A 21633-nucleotide genomic window follows, 5' to 3' on the forward strand; every position below is an offset into this window, starting at 1 on the left:
TTAATGCCGCTGGGTCATCTCAAGAGGATCGGAGGACCCAGTTACTACCCAAGTAGTTACTAAGCCTGAATCGAGCTTAATAAACTATATGTTCATTATAAAAAAAAAAAAAAAAAGTCTTTGTTTATGCAGATTAAGGTGTAGTTATTATAAAGGTTTTTTCCCCATTTTGAAACATGCCATGAGCCTGTAGCAACGTTACCTTTTTAACGATATGTCAGCAACAAACGGGGACCAAGGCAAGATGTACATTTTTTGACATGCAAATGATTTCATTAATTTATGTTAGATTTGGTTGTGTAGCTTATCTGCACAAACTTTAATTTGCTCTTTTCTCAATTCTTAATGTGTGTTTGTGTTTCTGTTCTTTCAAAATTTAAAAAAAAAATACTTTCTATTTCTTGTGCACCTCTTGCATCTTTTCAAGTGATCTTTAGCTACAAATCATGTGGTGTGCAATGTTTTTATATGACTTGAAACAAACACTGGCTCAGAAGGAGCTTGAAGAGTCTACTTCTGAATCAACCATCCTTAAGTTGCATTTGTGAGATGTGTAAAGGGCTATGGTATAGGAGTCCCAACCTAAACTGTTTTCATAGTTAACTGATCATACAACTAGATTTATTTTAAATTCTCTAGTCCGTCATGGTAACCGTTAGACAAATCCTGCCAGTAATCTTTTTTACATTGGTTACATGTGAAAGCTGGTAAAAGCCTTTTAGTACATGTGTTGGCTTTGTTTAAAAAAAAAAAAGAAGAAGAAAAAAAAAAGATTCTAAATGTGTGTTGTAGAATCAGTGCATTTTTCTTTTATCCTTTCTTTTTTATTTATGATTATATTGTGATTGTAACAAGTGTATATACAATTTATATACACACATCCTAAAATAAATATATATATATATGAATTTATCACTGAACCATCCATGTTCAATGTGTGTCCATAGTGCTCCTGTACATATTTTGTTTTCTCGCGTGTGTCTGAATTAAGTTATGGCCATTTAAAAAACAATGCACTCAATGAAATTTGTGTGCATGTTAAATGATTGGTTTAGTTTATTGTCAATCACTGGTTGGAGGCAGTAATGTCTGTTAGTGTCATCCTACAAATGCATGTAATCAATGTGTACCATAATATTTTGTCTATTCATTCTGCACTACTTTCTGAAATGTACCGTACGAGGGTTTATTTTATTTTTCATTTTTTTGAGGACAAGTCTAGTTAACTTTGCCGTCAAATCTACTGTCGGATTGTTTTTGATGTACGGTAAACTACTTCATACATTATTTAAGTGAGCTTTTCTGCTTTTGGTCTGTTGCAAAGTGCCTTCCAAATACTGATTGTGCACAGCAGTGGATTTAAAAAGATCCTCTTTTTCTAAAACTGTACAGTAACTGACCAGGACACGTTTGTATCAAAGAACACACAGAAGATGTAAAAGATGTTGACAGTATTTTATCCTTCTATTTGACAAGACAGCTCTGGAAGCCTGCAAGTGACATGTTTTGTTACGTCATTGGACATGTTTCAATATGGACATACTTTTCTATCAATATTTGTTTTTGTATACCGTTATTGATACTCATCTCATTTGTTGATACAGAGATGAGCGTAAAATAAAATTCAATTGAAAAAACGTCTTAAGTCAAGTTTATTTTGTTTTTTTATTTATTCTTAACAAAGTAAAAACAACTTGTTTCTGGACATTAAGTCTAACACCTGGTAATTAGATACATGCAGGATCAATTTGTATCTCAAAAGGTAGGGTTAGTTTACAAAAATACATCCTGGGTTCACATAAAATAATTCCTCTAATGGATGAGTATGTAAAGTTGACAACATACATGGCAACAATATTATTTTTTTGGTAGACAAAGAACCAGTTATATATTCAAATACTAAAGTTCAAAAGGTTATTTGTACACTTGGGACATTTTTCTAATATGAAATTGATAATATACAAATATTTACAAGTTGTTGAGTTAAAACTTAGTGCAGTTTCTAATATCATGAATGTCAATATCGATCTCCCTGTTTTTAAAGTTAAGACGATTGAAGTCCTCCATAATTTCTACCATTGTTTTTCCTTTTGTTTCTGGCACAAAATAAATCAGGAAAGCTGCACTCAAAAAGCAATAAGCGACAAAAATCAGGAAGCAGAATTGTCCAAGTGCATCCTAAAAGCAAAATACATAAAATGCAACAATGTAAACAATACATTTTTAATTATTGTATTTAAGATTTCATTAAAAACAATTTATATTACCACTATGTATCCAAAACACAGCCCCACGAGGAACATCCCGAGCCAGTTTATGGTGCCACTTATCACGTACGCGGATGGACGCCAGGCCTGAAGGAAGAGGTCAGCAGGAAGAGCCATAGAAACACCAGCTGCAAATGTTAGTGATAAAGAGGCAATCAAAATAAAAGCAATAGGCTTTTGTCATTTATCAGAAAATGTTTTAAACTTACAAGGTCCCAATCCATAAATGCAGATAACACAGAATATGAGACCAATGTTGACGTATGGGATTACAGGATTTAGGTCCTGTCAAAAAAAAAAAAGTATGTTTTTTCAAACTAGAAATTTCAAGATTATTCATGTCACAAATGTAACAAAAAAAGAAATAAAACATTTTAAAAATGTATAAATTCTGAATACTCAAAAGTAAAATGTAAAGCGCTTTTTTTAAATTAGCCTGTTTATGTTTTGTTTAACTTTACTTCCAACACTCAGAAAGTTTGATATTTTAAGGCTTGTCACATTCGTGGTTCTCATTATAGACAAGGTTTGGATCTAATGGCTCTTGGAAAGCCAAATATTTTACTTGTGTAAAAGGTTTGAGAGCCAGTGAATGTCATTGTTTGTCATTATGTAAATAAATCAGGATGTTTCTTCTCAGAACAGTTAAAGTGAATATTAAGTGCACCTTTATGGAAAGCATGGCAGTGAGAATAGCCATGGTGACCCCCATCAGGAAGTATCCATATCCCATCAGCTTCTTTCTCCCAGCTCGGTCTATTAGAAAAGACTAGACAGAGAAATGCAGTTTGTAGAAGTAGATAATCAATGAGGGCCACCATCCATGTGACAACTACCCACTTTTAATTTGAACATCTTAAACAGAAAGGTGCTTTGGAGATGTTATTGCATTGCTTGGAATGTTCCGTAGTATTGCATTAACTTATCTATATCTATGTCTCTATAGTAGCAGTCACCAGGACAAATTACAGGTCAGTTCTATGGACAGGTGACCCCCATTCACAGGACGAATGCATGTATTTCTGTACATTTTTATAGACAACAAAAACACCTGCGATTGAACAAATGAACAAAGCAATAACATCTCCATGGAAACAAATACGTTACATAGCCTCATGCATCTTTAGATTGGACTTTAACCATTCATATAACTCAGGGTTATTGGTCTTAATATGCTGTTTATAAAAAGTTATGTGCATTAAAAGCGTGAAACCCTTAAAATGCATTCTAGGCAAAAATAAATAACTAAAATGAAACGTTTAACTGCATGTCACGTGACTTACACATAGAGAGATGGTGATGAGTTCTGTTGCTCCAATGCCAATGGCCAGGTAATGCATTTGGCTCTCCGGGACCCCTGACTGCCGAAAGATGTCAAAGGCGTAGAAGTACAACTAAAGAAACACAACAAGCAGAACGTTTAGGAAGGATATTGCCTGATTAGTGGTTTCATTCATGTAAAGTGAGTTCAAATTTACAGCGTTGATGCCGCAGAATTGGACGCCAGCGCAGGGGATGGCCAGGGTGAGCAGCTGCCACCTGACGCAGCGGGACGTCAGCACGTCCTTCACCGTCTTGGCTCTCTGACCCGATGCGCTCTCCCGCTCCTTCTGCATGTCGTCCAGCTCCAGTTTGAGGTGCTCCTCCTGCCACAGCCACTGCAGGGCCCGTTTACTCCCCTCTACGTCGCCTTTGTCGATGTAAGTGTAGCGAGGGGATTCAGGGAAGATCAGCAGCGTGGCGAACTGGAGGATTGCGGGAAGACCACTGACGGCCAGCAGGAATGGCCACGCGCCCTCCGTGCCCAACAACTCCCTGCGTAAAGTCAACTATGAGAACATTTTTTGGGGAGAATCATGTATTTGATTGTGTAGAAAGACTATAGAAAATAGTAGGACGTATTTTATTTTTGTATTTTTTTTTACCACATCTGAATTGAGCGCCGTTCTAAATGTTGGGTATCACTTCAAAACAAAAAGGTTGTGCGTTGAAGTTAGGTGTGGACGATATTGACATAAATACATTTCTCACTAAATGTTTCTGTCGCTCATAATTGACATAATGGACAGCTCTGTGAACTGAAAACCTTTAGTGCACTGATCAATTAAAAAAAAAAAAAAAAAGGGAAACACCTAGGCGTTGTGTTACCAGAATATCATTGTATAGCAAAATCTTGACATGAGCAGGACTTACTTGATCCCAATAATCTGGCCCATGACTTTTCCAAAACCGATGAAGATGGAGCTTGTGAGCGTTAGGAAGCCTCGGAGTTCCTTTGGAGAGCTTTCACCCAGGTACATGAGGTGCACACTGAGTCCCAGACCTGGGCATGAATAGGTGATGATAGGCGCAGAAGTAAAAATATAAATCACATGGAGAAAATTACGTACCAACATTGTATCCGTATAAAAAACGTCCCAGCAGAATCATCTCAAAAGACCCAGCAGCTCGACTGAACAGCATGAGCACGGCAGCCACCATTGCCACAACATTGTTGATCAAGAGAGCTTTTTTCCTAATTCAATATAAATCCACAAAGGTAAGGTTGTTTTTAAGGAGACATTTCATGCTAAATCAACTTTAATGAGCTTTTAACCTTGTTATAACAGTGTTTCTTCATCATTATCTTACTCAGAGTTGTATTTCAATTGATTGATTCATGCATGTTTGAGTAATGCTGTACTGTCCTCCTGCATTTGAGGCTTGAGTGATCAGAAAAATCCCCCCCATATACCTACCACATTTGTAATTATTTGGGAATTTAAGACTCTGAATGTCCCGTAGCTTCTTTTCTGTATTGATCTATTGCTGTGTCTTACCGTCCATATTTGACAGGGAGGCTGCCGCTGTGTATGGCTCCGGCCCAGGCCCCGAGACTTAAAACGGCCACAATAAAGGACCAAATGAGCTGATTGGACGACTCCTCCACTGGACTGCCGTACCTCCACATCCAGGTGTAGTTCACAAAGCTCTGAATATGCTTCAGTCACACATGTCAACTTTTCAACATTTATGTCATCACATATTTATGTATGTAATTAAGATGGAATTGTGATCTGACAGTGATGATCTGCCAAGTATTATAAGGATTTAGTGCTTTTCTGTTTAATGCAGAAACATTAAAGGCACTCCCCCCGTGCGGACTGATACAACACACAGTGCGTTTGTTTATTAGCGCGACGGATCGCATCGCATCTCTCGTCTCCCGTAGATTTCCGTCTCTTCTGAGTCAGCTCGAACTGTCTTTCTCCGTCCTAATTTTGTCCCGTGCACTGAGGGAACTATATTATGATAGATCAATGCCCTTAGATACGCGGAAACGTGCTGCTCTCATGGAAACGAGCCGCACGCGGCTGCAGGTGAGCGGTAGGTGCGTTTTATGATTGATACGTGGCAGGACTAACCGGCAGGCCATGCCACGAGGAAATAAGACTCAGATTTGGGCCAAAAAATGTTTCCATTCAACCTTTAATTAATAATCCGCAATCTGAAGTATCAACCAGGGTTAAAAAAATCAATACCCAGATATTAATCGATACAACAAGATACTAATTTGATACTGAATAAATGACATAAATAGGACCGAGGTGGACCTTTTCAGTTTGACGTTTACTAGAACTTCAAATTAAATATATATATATATATATATATATATATATATATATATATATATATATATATATATATATATATATATATATATTAAAGGAAAGGCTCTTATTCTGTGTAAAAAATTACATTTGATAAAGGGTTGTTTTTAATCTGCTGTGGTTTCAAAATCAGTCGAGTTTTAAGCCTTTTTCTTGTGCTCGCTGGTGGTGTAGTGGTTTAAGGTGCTGCACATGGAGGGGGGGGGTGTCCCAGCCTCAACCGTTTTATATCCTCCACCGTTATGTATCCCTGTCTCACACTGTAGCTGCTCTGTCAAACAAAGGATAGGGCTTAAAACGTTCCTCTGTGAAATAGCCTATGGCGGCCAGTTATGAACAGACATAAAACCCAGGAAGCAAATATAACTGGTGAAGTATGGCAACTCGACCAGTGGACCTGGACGCTCTTCATCTGCCTGGATGACCTCTGCAATACTAGATGAGCTTCTGTCCCACTGTCTTGAGTCTTTCTGGCTCTACAGTCTCTATCTGCAAATGGATTTACAAAACTATATTGAATCTACCATAGTTGGCTCAAGGGCTTTGTTTGACTGAACAGCTATTATCCATAAACGTTAAATATTTAACATTTCATTAGTGTTCCAGATGTGGTTCCCTGACCTTGACGTCTCCTTAACAGTAGCCTTCATTTTGACACTTTTGTTAAAACAATACATGCTCCATACTAGCTAAATTCTGACTTCCTTACCATTTTGCCAATCCACAATGGTCTCGTGTGATGTAAGATTTTTTCCACATATGTAGCGTGGCACCTCAATTAAACTCTTACCACTGCCGGGGAAGCGATGACAGAGACCTGGATACCATATTGAAAGGACCCTCCAATGCCCAGCACCACACTTAGTAAATACAACCTCCAATACTGCAATGACACAGTAAGAAAATGCAACTTTACCACACACAAAAAAGACAAAATTAACAAACTGTGAAACGACATTGACTAACTATTGACAATATGTGCGCTAGATCATTCCCAGTGCAGATATCAAGCTGATTTGTGAACCCTTCTTGAAATACCTTGCCAGTTGCACATTTTTATGCATCGCAGACTTGTGAGGAGAAGTAAATAACAACCGGTACATCAATCAGCAGCTCTAGCGTAGTGGGTTGTTTTCAACAAAACATGATTACACATTTTGCACTTTTGTAAAATGAATAACTTAAAATTTAAGTTTTTATGATTTAAAAAAAACAAAACGTGTGTATTTAAAGAAATTATAGACCAATATATATTTGCAACAATCACAGAAATAAGCCCTATAAACATATAATAAACTAAAGCCATCATCATAACAATACAAATTCAAGTAGAAACATCACTAGAGTCTAAAATCTTATTTAATTTAAAGTTAAAAAACAAAACAAAAAAGCATTCAATTAAAATAAAATAACGATGGTAATAGTTTGGCAACTGTGAGTATAATGTCACAAACCTTCATTAAAGCCATTTCCCCGTTTGAGCTGATGCTGACAGTGAACAGTATTTAAAGGATGCTGGTGGAAGTTACACATCAATCCAGTGTAGTTGTGTATTTGAGTTAATGGTCATGCTCTGACGTGGATGTTAGAAAGGGCTGGATCCAGCGCCTCCTCGCTGGATCCAGCTGGTCCCAGTATTTGTACTTACATTAATTTGAATCCAGCGAAGGCCAGACACTTGGACACTGTTATGTCTTCAGGGAGTGTCCTATCTCACGTTGGTTTTAGCAGTAACTTTGTAACATACAAGATAGAAGTAGTCCTATTTTTCTTCAACCTTGGACTCAAGTTGGCTCTAATAAAAGCAAGATAACTCTTGACCAATTGTAATAAATGTTATAGACTAATCTTATAATCTTATAATTGTTATCGTCTATGGCTCAATCACATGTACTGGACAAAGAGGTTTTTCATAGAGTATAAGAGACTAGGATGTTATTTAATCAGAATAGCGCAAGAAAAGTAAGTAAAAATAAAAACAAAAATAATGTGCCTTAGTGTGCACAGCCTTCAACTAATTGCTTTTATTACACCACTCAGTCTTTTTGGATAGGAGTCAATCAGCATGGGATATCTTCTCTTCTTTGCAGAACCGCTCCAAATCTTTCCAGTCTACAGAGCTGTGGAGTGGCACACCTCGCTCAGCTGGTACTTGGCCTGAGACTGAGGAGAGTGCAGCGGGTCCAGGCCTTTGAAGTTGAGCTTGTGAAACTCGGCTGTGATGGCAGACAAAGACTTCCCTTTGGTCTCAGGGAGAAACATACCGACGAACACAGAAGATAACAGGCAGACGGCAGCAAAAGGCACAAAGCAGAACTCCTTCAGCCCACTCTGGATAAAAATATAAGGATTTTAGGACATGGGAAATGGGAAAACACTTTCAAGATACGTTATATGTTATTGTCCTAATTGACATCTACATTAGTAACAATAAGTAAAAAGTATTGAGTGTGAAATAGGCTAGAAGCATGAGTGTTTATTTGCATTATTTCCTTGAATGCATTTGATAAATTCCCTGAATGCATTTGATAAATTCCAGTGCTTGGATTGCAGTGTGCAGCATGTTTTGTGTTGTTGGGGGATCAAAAAGAAACCCACTGTGAAAGAACACACAATTGTCCGGGACCTTCTTGCTTTGCCAGTTTATACTGTTATGTTTTTGCTCCTTCATAATATTTGTTAATAAATTACTCACCACTAGAAAAGGAAAGATCATCCCAACAATAAAAAGATTGATCCACATCATGGAGCCAGCGATCATGTAAGCAGCAGGGCGATCTGATTGATTAAAAATCTCTGTGGGCAACACACCAGTAACTCCAGCTAAAAGGAACAAATGCTTTTTAAAATCATTCTAATATTCTATGTATTTATTATTAGTGTGAAGTCTTACCTGGCCCCATCCCAAAACTCAGGATGTAAGTGAATATACACATCATGCTCAAATATGGCATCCATGAAATATGTTGCTGTTAAAGAAGAAGAAATAAAAAAATAACTCCAACATTATAAATACAATATTTAAATTATAGGTTTGAATTGCCACTATGCAAAATATATGTGCAGTGGTAAGTGTGTTAGAACGATGTAAGATGGACTGACTTTCTTCTCACAATGTTACATGGGAAAAAAGTGTGTGCTGGTGGTGATTCAAACGTTTAGTTCTCTAAATGCATGTGATCATTGTATTTATTTATTTGTATTGTATTGCAAAAGTTAGTTTCAACAGAAAGACTAGAAAAAGATTTAAGTCATCTGGACACTCTTTTGAAGAAACAGATGTTAAGCTGGAACACTCCTGAATGTATGAGTTTACACCGACTTAGTAGACAAGAGTTGTGCAGTTAATCAAATTGTATTCAGATTCAGTCATATATATCATGCTTGCTTGTATTTATTGAGAGGTCCAAAGCCAATCCTCTGTCAGTAAAAGCATGTGGTTTGGAGCAGATTTCAGACTTAAGAATAAGAAATCAAATTTTTAATGGAACGGTATTTTTATGTTCATAAAATTAATATTGTTTTGAATATGATTAATATTATTCTATTATTATGATTATATATTTTTGTCATATCACTAGCCCTACATAGGACACATTACATTTTATCAGTGCATATACTATACCTCTAATGCCAGGGCAATTGTGAAGACCACAGCCCACACGGTCATCAATATGAAACCCCCTGTCAGCAAGAACCTCCGTCCTTTGCGCTCAATCAGCAAGTTCTAAAAAGATTGTAATCATATCAATAGATAATTAATTAAATAGCTCTATAAGGTTTTAATTGATTTACATGTTCAAATGAAATGCATGCATGATTTTGCAGCTAACCACTTGTCTGATTAAATAGTTAAATGTAAACCAAGAGCTTTACAACATGTGTTTGTTTGCATTACAGACTTGAGACACATGCACTGTTGTAGCCTGTTGTATAACGTCAGACTGGACTCACACACATGATGCAGGCGGTAAATTCACACGAACCAGTGCCTATTGTAATATACTGCATTTTATCAGCAGAGATCCCGGCCTCTTTGAACACATATGAGGCATAAAAGTAAATCTGTAACAGAAAAAGACATAATCAGACATTTTTGTTTTACTAAGCTCCTGATGGCCTATTTTTTATAACTTCAAAAAAAATTTAAACCTGAGCCAGTTCTGTTTGTCACTGGGAAAGTGGCCTTGTACAAATCCCCCCAAATTTATGACATACTGTAGTTTAATACAAATATCCAAACAGTTAAAAAGCATGAACATCATACATTATTTATGCGGAAACGTCTAAAGAGAATCCAATCCAAATCCATGTTATAAATTATATGACTGAACAGTTCCGAAGCAATTTATGTAGATTTATTATACTGGCAGTATTTTGTTTGATCATTTGAGATATTGGTGAGGCAAATCATTAGGGAGAGATTTGGGGAAAATTTAGGGCTTGGAAATAAACTCAGACTTTGAATTACGTTTGGGTTTGTGTTCTATTCAGAAATCCACAAAGCTACCCTGGATAAAGGTTTGTTATTTATAGGATTAGTTAATTTAGGATGGAAACATTCTTATTGATGTCACCAGCAGTGTCAATGTTAAGGCTACATTGCTTGCCATCTCAAATATCTCATTAGCCTCACAACTTAAGAGAAATAAGTGTGTGCACAAAACAAAAGGCTATATGACACTGTGTGATAAAATGGGAATATATGATTATATTTCTGTGATGTATTTTATCTGCATAATAGTGATATATTATCTGCATCATTAGACTAAGAGAAAAACAGCATGTGACAAACTGCATTTGTGAATGTGTCGTAAAGATGGGCCAAAGAATGTTTATCCCAGGGAGGGGTGTAACACCCCAGGGGGTTTGGGTAAACATTACCCAGGCTTTATCTCTACGGAAAATACCAACTGTCGTAAAAGACAAGTGCCTTGATGTGAAGCTGACCAATGAGAAATGTGACCCGCCTATTCCATAATATCTAATAAAACCAACCTGCATGAGAAAAAAAAAACGTTGTGAGACGCAGGAGGGTCACCAGGCTGCTTACAACAGCCTGGCTGACCCAGCCCGGCGTTTTCTCCCATGCATGCCACACAAAAGTCTGATATTTCTGTGTCGTTTTATATTCTAAGTTGAATTGTGTTCTCTGTGTGTTAAGGAATAGCATTGGTGTATGTCTCATTCCATGACACACTGTCATTCAACTTCAGTTACAAACAGACGTAGAAGGTCACACTTTACATATTAGTAACTCATGGGTCCTTATATGTCAGCAAAAATTAATATTACAGTAAGTCAAAATGTATTCATTGAGTACATTTTGTTCCTCTTCCCACTGAGAGTAAATCTACAAGCGACAAATGCTTTATATTGAATGTTTCTGTAATGACTGTGAACATTTGTGTTTCCTTCAGATTTTTATGTCAATCCTGTGAAAATATTAAATTTCAGCATACGTTATTTTATCCTTTCAATCACATTAAATTAAGATGCTAAATCTGATATTATGTCCAGTCATACATTTACCCTTAATGAGTAAACACTACAAAGAGTAAACAAACTTTAAACTCTTTATTGAGTAATTTCTTGTACTACTACTTAGTACTTAAAAAAAAAAGAAAAAACATTTTTACTGAAAACACTTAAATCTTTAGTTCATACCGAGTCATTTCCACAGAGCTGCATGGCACTGCTGCACACAATGACAGAGAGAAGCTGCCAGCGGACGGCTCGGTCTGTGAAGAGCTCCCAGGGCCTCCGAGGCCTCATGCCTTTGGTCTGAGCCTGCTCCTCCAGAATCTCATCCAGCTCACTGCTCTGGACCTCACAGCCACGCAGACGACACAGAGCTAACCTTCGGAAAACAAGTACATACATCATAAATCTGGGAAGAGTTATTATCATTCAAACCAATTTAATAATAACCAAGCATTCAAGTTTGATTATGTAACAATTCTAAAATTTTGGATTGGAATCCAAAAGCTGATAAGTGTAAAGGTGCACTATTTAATAATCCGTCGCTTGCTAACTTGCTTGCACGGAGATAACTTATTTATCTCCATGGAGACAATGAGTGCAATACAAACGCTTTTTAGTTGTTGCTTTTATTTTATTTTTTTTAGCAACAAAACACTTAAAAGTGAGTAAAGCCAATGTATATCAGACTACAGCGCATTGTCCCTCTGCTGAGAAGGTGACCTCTGCAGGACCTGTACGTTTCCAGGGCTCTGGGACGAGCAGGTCGGATCACACCCTTCTCACTCTGGACACAGACTATTTGAGCCACTCCCCTCAGGCAGGACCAGAACCTGCCACCACAAGAACAGTTTTTTCCTTCTGTCGTTGAACTCATCACTTCATGATTTGAATGACATCTGTCATTAAGGTGGTATGAATAATAATGTAAATACCCCCCATCCACTGTTTTGCACTGCCAGAATCACGACAGAATCATTCTGATTTGTACAGAATCAGAATCATACATTTTATTTTGCCTGCCTTTATTTTAGCACAGTTTATACTTTTTGACTGTTATTCTTAATATAATTATAATAAGTTGTTTAATGTTGCACCTTGGCACAGAAGGAAGTTCCTGGTTTGTAAATTGTTCGCCGCCAATGGCAATAAAACTGATTCTGATTCTGATTTAGACCAAAGAACATTCCAGGCAATGCAATTACAGCAGAAGAGTTACATAGTGCCCCTATCATTTTCCTTGTTTTGTTTACACAAAATTCTAAAACAGGCAGTAAGATTGTAGTACCCTGATCTTACAACCAAATCACTGCCAATAAGATGTGCAATTATACTTGATTAGATAGGTAAATTATATTCATGTTGCAGTAAGCAGTCTACCGTTCAAACAGGCCTCTCTGTCCCCCCTGTCCATGAGCAGGTATCTGGGACTCTCAGGGAACCAGGGCAGTGTAAGAAGCTGAATAAAACCAGGAATAGCATTACTGGCCAAGAGATACTGCCAACACATCTCGCTCCCCAAAATCTCCCTATAAATAAACACAAATATTAACTGTGGAAAAAAAGTAATCTGTTTCAGTTTCACAAGAACACCAGTCACCTCAGTCCGACGACCTGCCCCAGAACAACTCCAAATGATGTGAACACAGCTGAAGATAGAGATACAGCTCCTCTAAGGTGCTTTGGTGCACTTTCTCCAAAATACATTGGCTGGACATTCATACTGATTCCTGCAAAACACAATTGTAATATTTGGAAACACACACTGTGTTAATTAAAAAAAAGTTTAGTCTGACTCTATAGAGATTTGCTACTTGAAAACACTGCCCTCTGGCCTCAGTTCGAATTAACTTAAATTCAAGAAAAATACTGTACATTTAAACCTACCAGCATTAATTCCAACAAGCACCCGTGAAATTATGATCATCTCAAAGGACTTGGCAGCTCTGCTGGTCACAGCAAAGAGTGCACTACTCATAAGGAAGATGTTATTCAATAGTAGGCATTTTTTCCTAAAACAAATAAAGATTATTGTAGTTTATAACCATTACCTCTACATTAAAAAAATGGATAAAGAAGTATTTGGTAAAGGAAAGTAAATGAATATTCCATGTTTTGAACATTAACAGTGGAAAAAAGGACCAGTCTAAAGATTTTGAATGCTTCAACATTGTTGTTTTTACCTTCCAAATTGTATGGTCATCGGCCCCGCAATTAGGGCCCCGATTAAACCACCCAAAGAGTAGATGGAAACTATGATCGTCCAAACTATAGTCAATTGATAATCTTCCAACTGTATTTGCCATCGCTCTTGGAATGTGTCGTTGATGAAGGTCTGAATGAACTACAAAAGAGTTTAGCACAGTTAAACATTAAATCACCCGTATGTCAGAGTTAGCACACACCCAAGAAAGCTTCTACAGTTCTACACTTCTGACACTTTCGACTTTTACGTCAAACACCTCCACACTGCATTGCTTGGGCACATGCTCATTTAATCTGGATGCATTCAGACTAATTGGGGAAATTATACAAACTTACAGTAGTGGGTGCGTTCATAATAGCCAAATTGTATCCATACTGCAGGGTCCCTCCAACAGCAGCTGAGGCCACCATCAAGACCAGAGTCAAAGGACTTCCCTGTGGATGAAATCACATCCTCCAATAATCATCAATTGATATGTAAAGTGACACTATCCGTTACTGTACCTTAAAGTTACATTAACAAGGAAAGTGGTAACACACTTAGAGCAAAGGCTTTCAAAGGAAATCCCTTTACATTGATTGATTATTAGTGCAGACATTTGATTTCCATCATTGACATAGTAGGTAGCAATATTATTGTAGTCACATCACAACCACTGAAATACCCTTAGTTGGTTAGTTGAGAGACTTTAGTTCTAGAAGAAAGGTTTTCTTCATGAACATACTCTTGAACATACTTTGTACACCGATTTGATATTACATTTCAATGCTACACACAATAGACCCTATTGCATATAAGCAATGAAAAATGCAATTATTATGAATTAAAACTGTGCAGCAAACTACCTTTTGTTCTTCAGGGTTTGGCATGTTGGCTGACACTGGTCACTGTACAAACTCAACTCCGTGGAGCCTCAATTGTAGGAGCCCAGGTCACTGCAGTTTAAAGTTCAGCCTACCACCTCTCAGCTCCCAATTAGAGCCTGCGCACAGAGTCCACACCATAGAGCTATGGTCCACACACACCAGGCTGGACGACCAGGGTGGACGAATGAGTGACCATTTGTACCGCTTTGACGTCACTGCCCTGGGATAGTGAGGCATTAAAAACAACATTGGGCTCACGAATCTTTACAGCAGCTGAATTCTATCTCAGCAATTTATAAGGAAAAGAATGTTCTTTCAACTTTTTACCACATTTTGTGGGCCTTGTCCAAGTATACAATCATATGCAGAAGGCACTAATGGATTCATTAGCACCATTCTTTCACAAATCAATTCCCTTTTCACTTGAGAGTAAAGTGCGCTACCTATTGAAAAAGACAATCCCCAACAGGCTACTATACTACTATACAATACTATACTGTACTGCTAACATACACAATATGACTATGTGTGCGGAATAAGTGGTAAAAATAAATACTAGTACTAGTAATGTCTTTTAAACGTAGTGTTTATTACTTCAACTATTGGTCACTATACTGATATCTATAATAAATACATATAGCCCTTATAGGCTTATGTCAAGATGAGAATATGAGATTTACGGAGGCAAAAATCTTTATTTGTGTAATTCCCAAGAAATGCCAGGTTTAAACCCGCAGACCACAACTATAATGTATAGTGCGTGAAGCGTGGTGCGTGAAGCGGAGTGCGTGAAGAGGAGTGCGTGAAGAGGAGTGCGTGAAGAGGAGTGCGTGAAGAGGAGTGCGTGAAGCGTGCGTGAAGCGGAGTGTGTGAAGAGGAGTGCGTGAAGAGGAGTGTGTGAAGAGGAGTGCGTGAAGAGGAGTGCGTGAAGAGGAGTGCGTGAAGAGGAGTGTGTGAAGAGGAGTGCGTGAAGAGGAGTGCGTGAAGCGTGCGTGAAGCGGAGTGTGTGAAGAGGAGTGCGTGAAGAGGAGTGTGTGAAGAGGAGTGCGTGAAGAGGAGTGCGTGAAGAGGAGTGCGTGAAGCGTGCGTGAAGCGGAGTGTGTGAAGAGGAGTGCGTGAAGAGGAGTGTGTGAAGAGGAGTGTGTGAAGAGGAGTGCGTGAAGAGGAGTGCGTGAAGAGGAGTGCGTGAAGAGGAGTGCGTGAAGAGGAGTGCGTGAAGAGGAGTGCGTGAAGAGGAGTGTGTGAAGAGGAGTGCGTGAAGCGTGCGTGAAGCGGAGTGCGTGAAGAGGAGTGCGTGAAGAGGAGTGTGTGAAGAGGAGTGCGTGAAGAGGAGTGCGTGAAGAGGAGTGTGTGAAGAGGAGTGCGTGAAGAGGAGTGCGTGAAGCGTGCGTGAAGCGGAGTGCGTGAAGAGGTGTGCGTGAAGAGGAGTGCGTGAAGAGGAGTGCGTGAAGAGGAGTGCGTGAAGAGGAGTGCGTGAAGCGTGCGTCCCCACACAGATGCGCTCTTCTCGTCCGCATCCTGCGCTGGTGCCATACCCGGGTCATAATGAGTAGACACGCCCTCCACCCGCCCTCCCCGCCTGTAATTGGCCAGCCTCTGACAGGATTACACGGGTTTCCTCAATTGAACGCTAGTCAAGGCAAACGCCCGGGACGGCTGTACATTTACCAGAAAAAAAACAAGGATTATTGCTCAATTTTTGTTACTCTTGCGGGAAAGATATCAACAATGTTTTGATGTGGATATTTCCTCTGTCCGTGCGTGATCATTGGATTAGATGTGTTATTTTCTACTGACTGTGCCACTGGAGTCCCCTGTGACACTAATGACTAATGTGGTTTCTAAAGACACGGCTGCGCTTGACTGAAGACCCGCCACACACCTCATCATGATGATGGCAAAGATTTTCTGGGACACTATCTTATTAATAAGTGGCAAGTATCTAAAAGTGACTTTATTGTGTTGTCAAAATATGATTCCTTTTTTTTTAAATTAAGGCTGTAGTTATAGTCCATATAATACACTATAATATTATTATAGTATATTTTCTATCTGTCCTAATTTTTCGAATTTACTCTTCAATTGTTGATTTGACTGTCAAGAATTACTACTTAGAGTAGAGGGAGCTTCATTGACAGCTCTCAAGTGTAAATGTTCCCAAAAGTAAATTGCTTTATAAACATCCACCAACATCCTATAGCCAAATGCAAAATGAAGGGTGGATTTAGTTTGTCCCCTTTGCTTGGTTTCATAATTTCCCCCCTAGTCTTCCCAGTAGACCTACTGTATGCAGATTAATCTTCGGTTGCTTTATATAACCAAGTTCTAATCTAAATATTGTTGGGTAAATCCTTGTGTCTGTTCCAAATACCATCTTTCTCTATCTCATGGTTGTTTTGTTTCTCAAAAGCCGCTGTATTTATTCATAGGACTTATATCTTATCCTTTTAGCCATCCCGAGTTGGTTTCACTATTGTTAGATAAAGCTTTCTCAATGAAGCATCACATTAAAGGCTTTATAGCTGCAACACCCCTCAGGATCCAACTGTATGTTACCTGACACCTCCCTTTGTCCCATAAAACCACAATACAATAATGCCCCTTTTTTATATTTCTATAGGTACTTTTAGTATATCTTTGGTACTCAATGGTGAGTTTACAGTTTACATCTTTACATCACAGGCTATTGTTGTGTTTATAGGTCAAATGTACATCGTAAAATGTCTGTGATTCTTCTCACAGGGTCCCTCTTTACATTTGGAGCTGGGCGGAACAATTCAACGCTAAATGTTGCCAACATCTTTTCTGAGAGCAACTCCACAGCTTTCCCATATTTTTCAACAAATGGCTCTTTTCCAACAAACCAAACCAGTACCATTGCTACTAGCACAACGGGCACCCCACCAATTAAAAGTAAGCCACATTTGAGAGATTTTTGTTTGTTACTATAGCTTCCCCACTGAGCGTTGCCCTCCCCTTTGCCAACAATGCATGCTGCAAAGTAATAATGACTCCTCTTTACCTGATTGTTGTAAATCGAAGGGCAAAAAAGTAACAATTACCTATCACAGTATCATCTCTTGCATTTCTCTTGCAGTTTAGGATTTCATTTCTGCTTTTTTCTAAATCGAATAGTAAGGGTAGATGGCTTGGTTGGTAGGCAGATGCCCGGGGACAAGAGGGAGCTTTGAGTGAGTCTGAAAGGAGAAGACAATGCATATAGGCTGCCGTCCAAAAGCGCATTTACTCTTGGAATGGAGTGTGACAAGACGACCATCTCTTACCTAAATACCACTATGACATAAGCCAATATGGATAACACTATAGCCACTGTTTTGAGACCCTAATTCAGGACTGTGTCTTGACTAAATGCTGTCTGACAATGTTAATTTAATCAACAATGTTTGTGCTGGTGAAAACTGAGATTCTCCAACCAATAAGCTTGAGTTTCTTTCTTAAAAATATGTCTCCTGGAGGCATATTTTTGGGTTCTTCTTATTCAGGTTAAAGGACTTGGATTTCAAAGTGGTACCGGGGGTGGTTTTTGACTGAATAGATAAGTCTTCAATATGGGAATAAAAAAAAAAAAAAAAAAAGCCATGCCAGAGAGTGAGCTGTGCTGAATTACGTGGGTGTCAGCTTTAGGATTTAGTTTGTGCACTTTGAGCTCTTTATGCTAAGGCTATTCTTAGCATCATTGTATTTATTTTGTCTTATGTATTCTATTTTGGCTAAGCAATGTTAAATATATTTAGCAATATAAAATATGTTCTTTTTAGAGACAAAAAAGTATATTGTGTTTTTAGTTTTAGACATCAAAGACTTTTTTTTGCTTCTATAGACGTAACATGAAGTTTTTGATATTCGTTCCTGAGCTCTATAGGAAGTGTTTGTGTTTGAGCATAGAGCTGCATTAGGCAAAGAATAAATTAATCATAATATGAGGACATTAAAAAATAAATTTATAAACTAGCATGCATCTTCTTGTGCACAGAGATGGTGGTGGCGGCAGTAATGCGGTCTCACTTTGATGACTGCCCCGACTCACATCGACACTTCTGTTTTCATGGAACGTGTCGGTTTCTTATTGTGGAGGAGACGCCTGCGTGTGTGTAAGCACCTACCTGTCTATTATTACTATGAAAAATGCTGCGCTTGTGTTTCTAAAATGTGATATTTGTCATGGGAATGAAACCAGTCATTTCAAGGTCCTTTGACACTTAATTTTTAATCCCTGACTAATTTAAAGACGCCTTTTCTGACCATTAACGTTTATATTTGACTGGCTTGCTTTGTCTGCTTTGTATTATTTTACCATATTTTTACATGTGCTGCAGTGTGTTTGGAAAAGCGTTAGATAAATAAGTATTATTTTAAGTATAATTAACATAATAGGGCGAGACAATCCAATTTTAATTGATTTGTGTGTTAAATGGCACTTATTAAAGCCTGTCTTGTTTGTGTTCATGAAATTAATATTGGAAGCAGTTTTTGAAAAGAACAAAATAATAATGCATTCAATTTATATTTCCCTTTTTTGAACACTCAAAGACACCTCACATTGCACGGGGCTGCCAATCTGCACCACCAGCCCCCCCAACACCAACCATTCATATCCACACCAGATTCATACTAGTGTCTTGTCTAAAGTCACACTACAGTTTGCACAGGATCCACTGCTTCCTCACCGTAGCACCTGTTTTCCCAGCGGACTCCCATCCAAGTAGTAGATCCCAGATCAAATCAAGCTTTATTCATAAAGCGTTTTACTGTCAATGAAAAAACTCCCATATTTGTAAGAAAGTTGTGAAGTTATCTTCATACTAAATAATGCATTACAGGTGTCATCAAGGTTTTGTGGGGATTCGATGTGAGCATGCAGACCTATTGGCGGTCGTAGCCACCAATCAGAGTCAAAACACCATCGCCACAGTGTTAGTGTTTTGTGTCATCGGCTGCATATTTATTGCAGTGCTGGTTACTCTTCTGCAGTAAGTAACAGGACTTAATTATCTTTTGTGGAGAGCATTTAGAGTTTTGTTCATTACATTTGTTTCTTGTTCAGCTGCTGGTGGAGACAGCTCTGTCGTCGGAGGAGAAATGCACATCACTACGCCTCTGAGAAAAACAGCAGTGGAGTGTCCTACTGGCCATCAGACAGTGGTATGGAAAGTTATCATATGATTTTATTATTTTAAATAGCTTCCATACATTTGGGTTTGCCTGTTTGGCAATACTTTAGAAAAAGAGATATGCAAAACATTCAAGGTGCACTGTCATTTTTCTGGTGGAGGGTGCATATCTCCATGGAGATGTGATTGCATTGCTTCAAATGTTCCACAGTATGACATTAAACCTATCAATACTGCCTTGATTTAATTAAAATCAATGGGTGTTTTTTTACCCCAAAATACATCAAATTGCATGTACTCACAAAACCCAAACTTGCTCATTTCTCATCTCTGAGCACAGATCTCCTTCTTACCCATCTATGAAAACCCTGATGGTCAATTTTCTGAGCTTTTCAATCAGAGCTCCTTTCTATAAAAAGTTGTCTTTTCAACATAACATGTGTATAAATGAGACCCCTGACTTGTAACTTGGCCTAATGCATCATCTGCTTGTCTCTATACATTTAATTACATACTATGGAATGTTACAGGTAAAGCAATACTATCTCAATGGAGATAAGCAGGTGACGGACCCTCCCCCAGAAAAGTTACATTTAAAACATATGCAATGCATTTTTACATGCGTTAAGATGAGCTCTGGATCTGATGCGGTGCATACACTTTTTACATGATATAATTGTAGTCAGTCAGTTTTGTCTTGGGTGAGGGTTTAATGGAGTCTCTGCAGGTTCCCTCAGGTTATTCTTTACAAAACTTTAGTCTGGTCATTACCTCCTCCGCTGTGTCTCATGCCAAATTTAAACAAAGCTGTCTATTCTAATGACACATGGTTAACTATCAAGCTCATTGGTTAATTGTAATTTAGAACAAAATCAAACTTCTCTCACCTTCAAAAATGCTGTTCATTTTCTTTGTACTTTCTTTCTTTTGCGGTCCTGTTTGTTTTGATATGGATGATGGTTGTCCCAGATTGACCAGTCAATCACGCTCACCTGAACCTTTGCAAATCTTTGTAAAAAATTGGAAAATAGTCGTAGTTCTTGGCTGGCCAGACAATTCTTGATTACTAAACAACCTGCAACATTGTATATTTAGCTATAAACAGCTTTTGTAAAACACAATCTGACAATCTGTAAATAAACATACATTTATTTCAGTGGTTTGAGACGACACTGCGAAGATACTTTGCTGGGTCTTGATCTGGCTGCGTCTCGTGTTCGGCTTTCTTAGTGTGTGGGACCCATGAAACTTCAAGTCTTCAAGTGGTATTCACAAGCTCTGAGGAAGAAATCCTGCCGACAAACATTGCAGGATTATAAAAGTTGGATTAATTTGACTAATTCCACCAGAGAAGAAGTTTTCCATGTCTACACAATCTCTGGAAATGTATACAATAATCAGCGGCTTTACGTCCTCAAGATAGAGAAGCTTTGTTTGGTCTCAGGCTGAGCTAAAGTCGTCTTATCTGGATCTGCTGATGACTTTAGGCGGAGAAGGAACTGAGATCAGGCGTTATTCAGGTAAAAGGACAACCAGGTTTCACTGTCTTCAACTGAAAGCCTCCAATTCCTTATAAAGGTTTTTAAGGCAGCACATTTTTCACAATGATGAGCACATTATATTTTTCATACAAGGTGAAGGGATGTACCACTGGTTTAAATATGTTTGTCTGATTTTAAGGAACTCACTGCACTGTTTGTAATTAGAAATTGACGACTGGACTACATTGTAAGTCCATAAAAAGGTCCTAGATAAACAAGGATTCCCATTAATGAATTATAGACTGCTAAAACATTGATACTGAAGATGAAGAAGATCTATTCGGTCATTTTTATTCCTGAGCTGTACTTGAAAATGCATAATAATGTTTTCACTGGCATGCTATAACTACACTGACTTTGACTATATTATTGTACATTTGTCTTAAAAGACTGCACTGTTTAAATTTTACTCACATTTACTTCTTGAGGTGCATAATTGCCCATTATCACCGTTTTTACTCTGTGCACTGAAGGGTCACGTGGTGGAGCA

At 38.2% G+C, this 21633-nt stretch overlaps 2 protein-coding genes across 2 annotated transcripts; one reads left to right on the forward strand and one right to left on the reverse strand.

The window, feature by feature from the left end:
- Positions 1 to 1934: 1934 nt before the first annotated feature.
- On the reverse strand, positions 1935 to 14585 carry slc2a11a (solute carrier family 2 member 11a). The gene is made up of 22 exons (XM_072452316.1): positions 14450 to 14585; positions 13940 to 14038; positions 13582 to 13742; positions 13286 to 13410; positions 12999 to 13128; positions 12779 to 12927; positions 11585 to 11772; positions 9872 to 9982; positions 9543 to 9644; positions 8811 to 8886; positions 8613 to 8740; positions 8033 to 8248; positions 6708 to 6800; positions 5087 to 5247; positions 4658 to 4782; positions 4461 to 4590; positions 3746 to 4082; positions 3551 to 3661; positions 2935 to 3036; positions 2477 to 2552; positions 2268 to 2395; positions 1935 to 2178 (listed from the first exon to the last, which is right to left on the reverse strand). The coding sequence occupies exons 1-22, from the start codon at positions 14471 to 14473 to the stop codon at positions 1984 to 1986; spliced, it is 2967 nt and encodes a 988-aa protein (XP_072308417.1). The 5' UTR covers positions 14474 to 14585; the 3' UTR covers positions 1935 to 1983.
- Positions 14586 to 16103: 1518 nt separating this feature from the next.
- On the forward strand, positions 16104 to 19715 carry tgfa (transforming growth factor, alpha). The gene is made up of 6 exons (XM_072452317.1): positions 16104 to 16404; positions 17091 to 17120; positions 17213 to 17383; positions 18465 to 18582; positions 19312 to 19461; positions 19536 to 19715. The coding sequence occupies exons 1-6, from the start codon at positions 16359 to 16361 to the stop codon at positions 19666 to 19668; spliced, it is 648 nt and encodes a 215-aa protein (XP_072308418.1). The 5' UTR covers positions 16104 to 16358; the 3' UTR covers positions 19669 to 19715.
- Positions 19716 to 21633: the final 1918 nt, after the last annotated feature.

This window comes from Eucyclogobius newberryi, unplaced genomic scaffold (assembly GCF_026437365.1).
Source record: "Eucyclogobius newberryi isolate DKJ021-1_F unplaced genomic scaffold, fEucNew1.0.hap1 SCAF_19, whole genome shotgun sequence".
Lineage (NCBI taxonomy): Eukaryota > Metazoa > Chordata > Actinopteri > Gobiiformes > Gobiidae > Eucyclogobius > Eucyclogobius newberryi.

Bases quoted from the DNA above. Each gene is read 5' to 3' on its own strand.
- slc2a11a (XM_072452316.1), bottom strand. From the start codon at position 14,473: ATGCCAAACCCTGAAGAACAAAAG. The intron at 11,773-12,778 runs GTAGACTGCTTA...TCCGAAGGTTAG, and splicing joins CAGAGAGGCCTGTTTGAACG to CTCTGTGTCGTCTGCGTGGC. The intron at 2,553-2,934 runs GTGCACTTAATA...TTTTTTTGACAG, and splicing joins CTGCCATGCTTTCCATAAAG to GACCTAAATCCTGTAATCCC.
- tgfa (XM_072452317.1), top strand. From the start codon at position 16,359: ATGATGATGGCAAAGATTTTCTGGGACACTATCTTATTAATAAGTG. The intron at 17,384-18,464 runs GTAAGCCACATT...TCTTGTGCACAG, and splicing joins GGGCACCCCACCAATTAAAA to AGATGGTGGTGGCGGCAGTA. The intron at 18,583-19,311 runs GTAAGCACCTAC...AATGCATTACAG, and splicing joins GAGGAGACGCCTGCGTGTGT to GTGTCATCAAGGTTTTGTGG.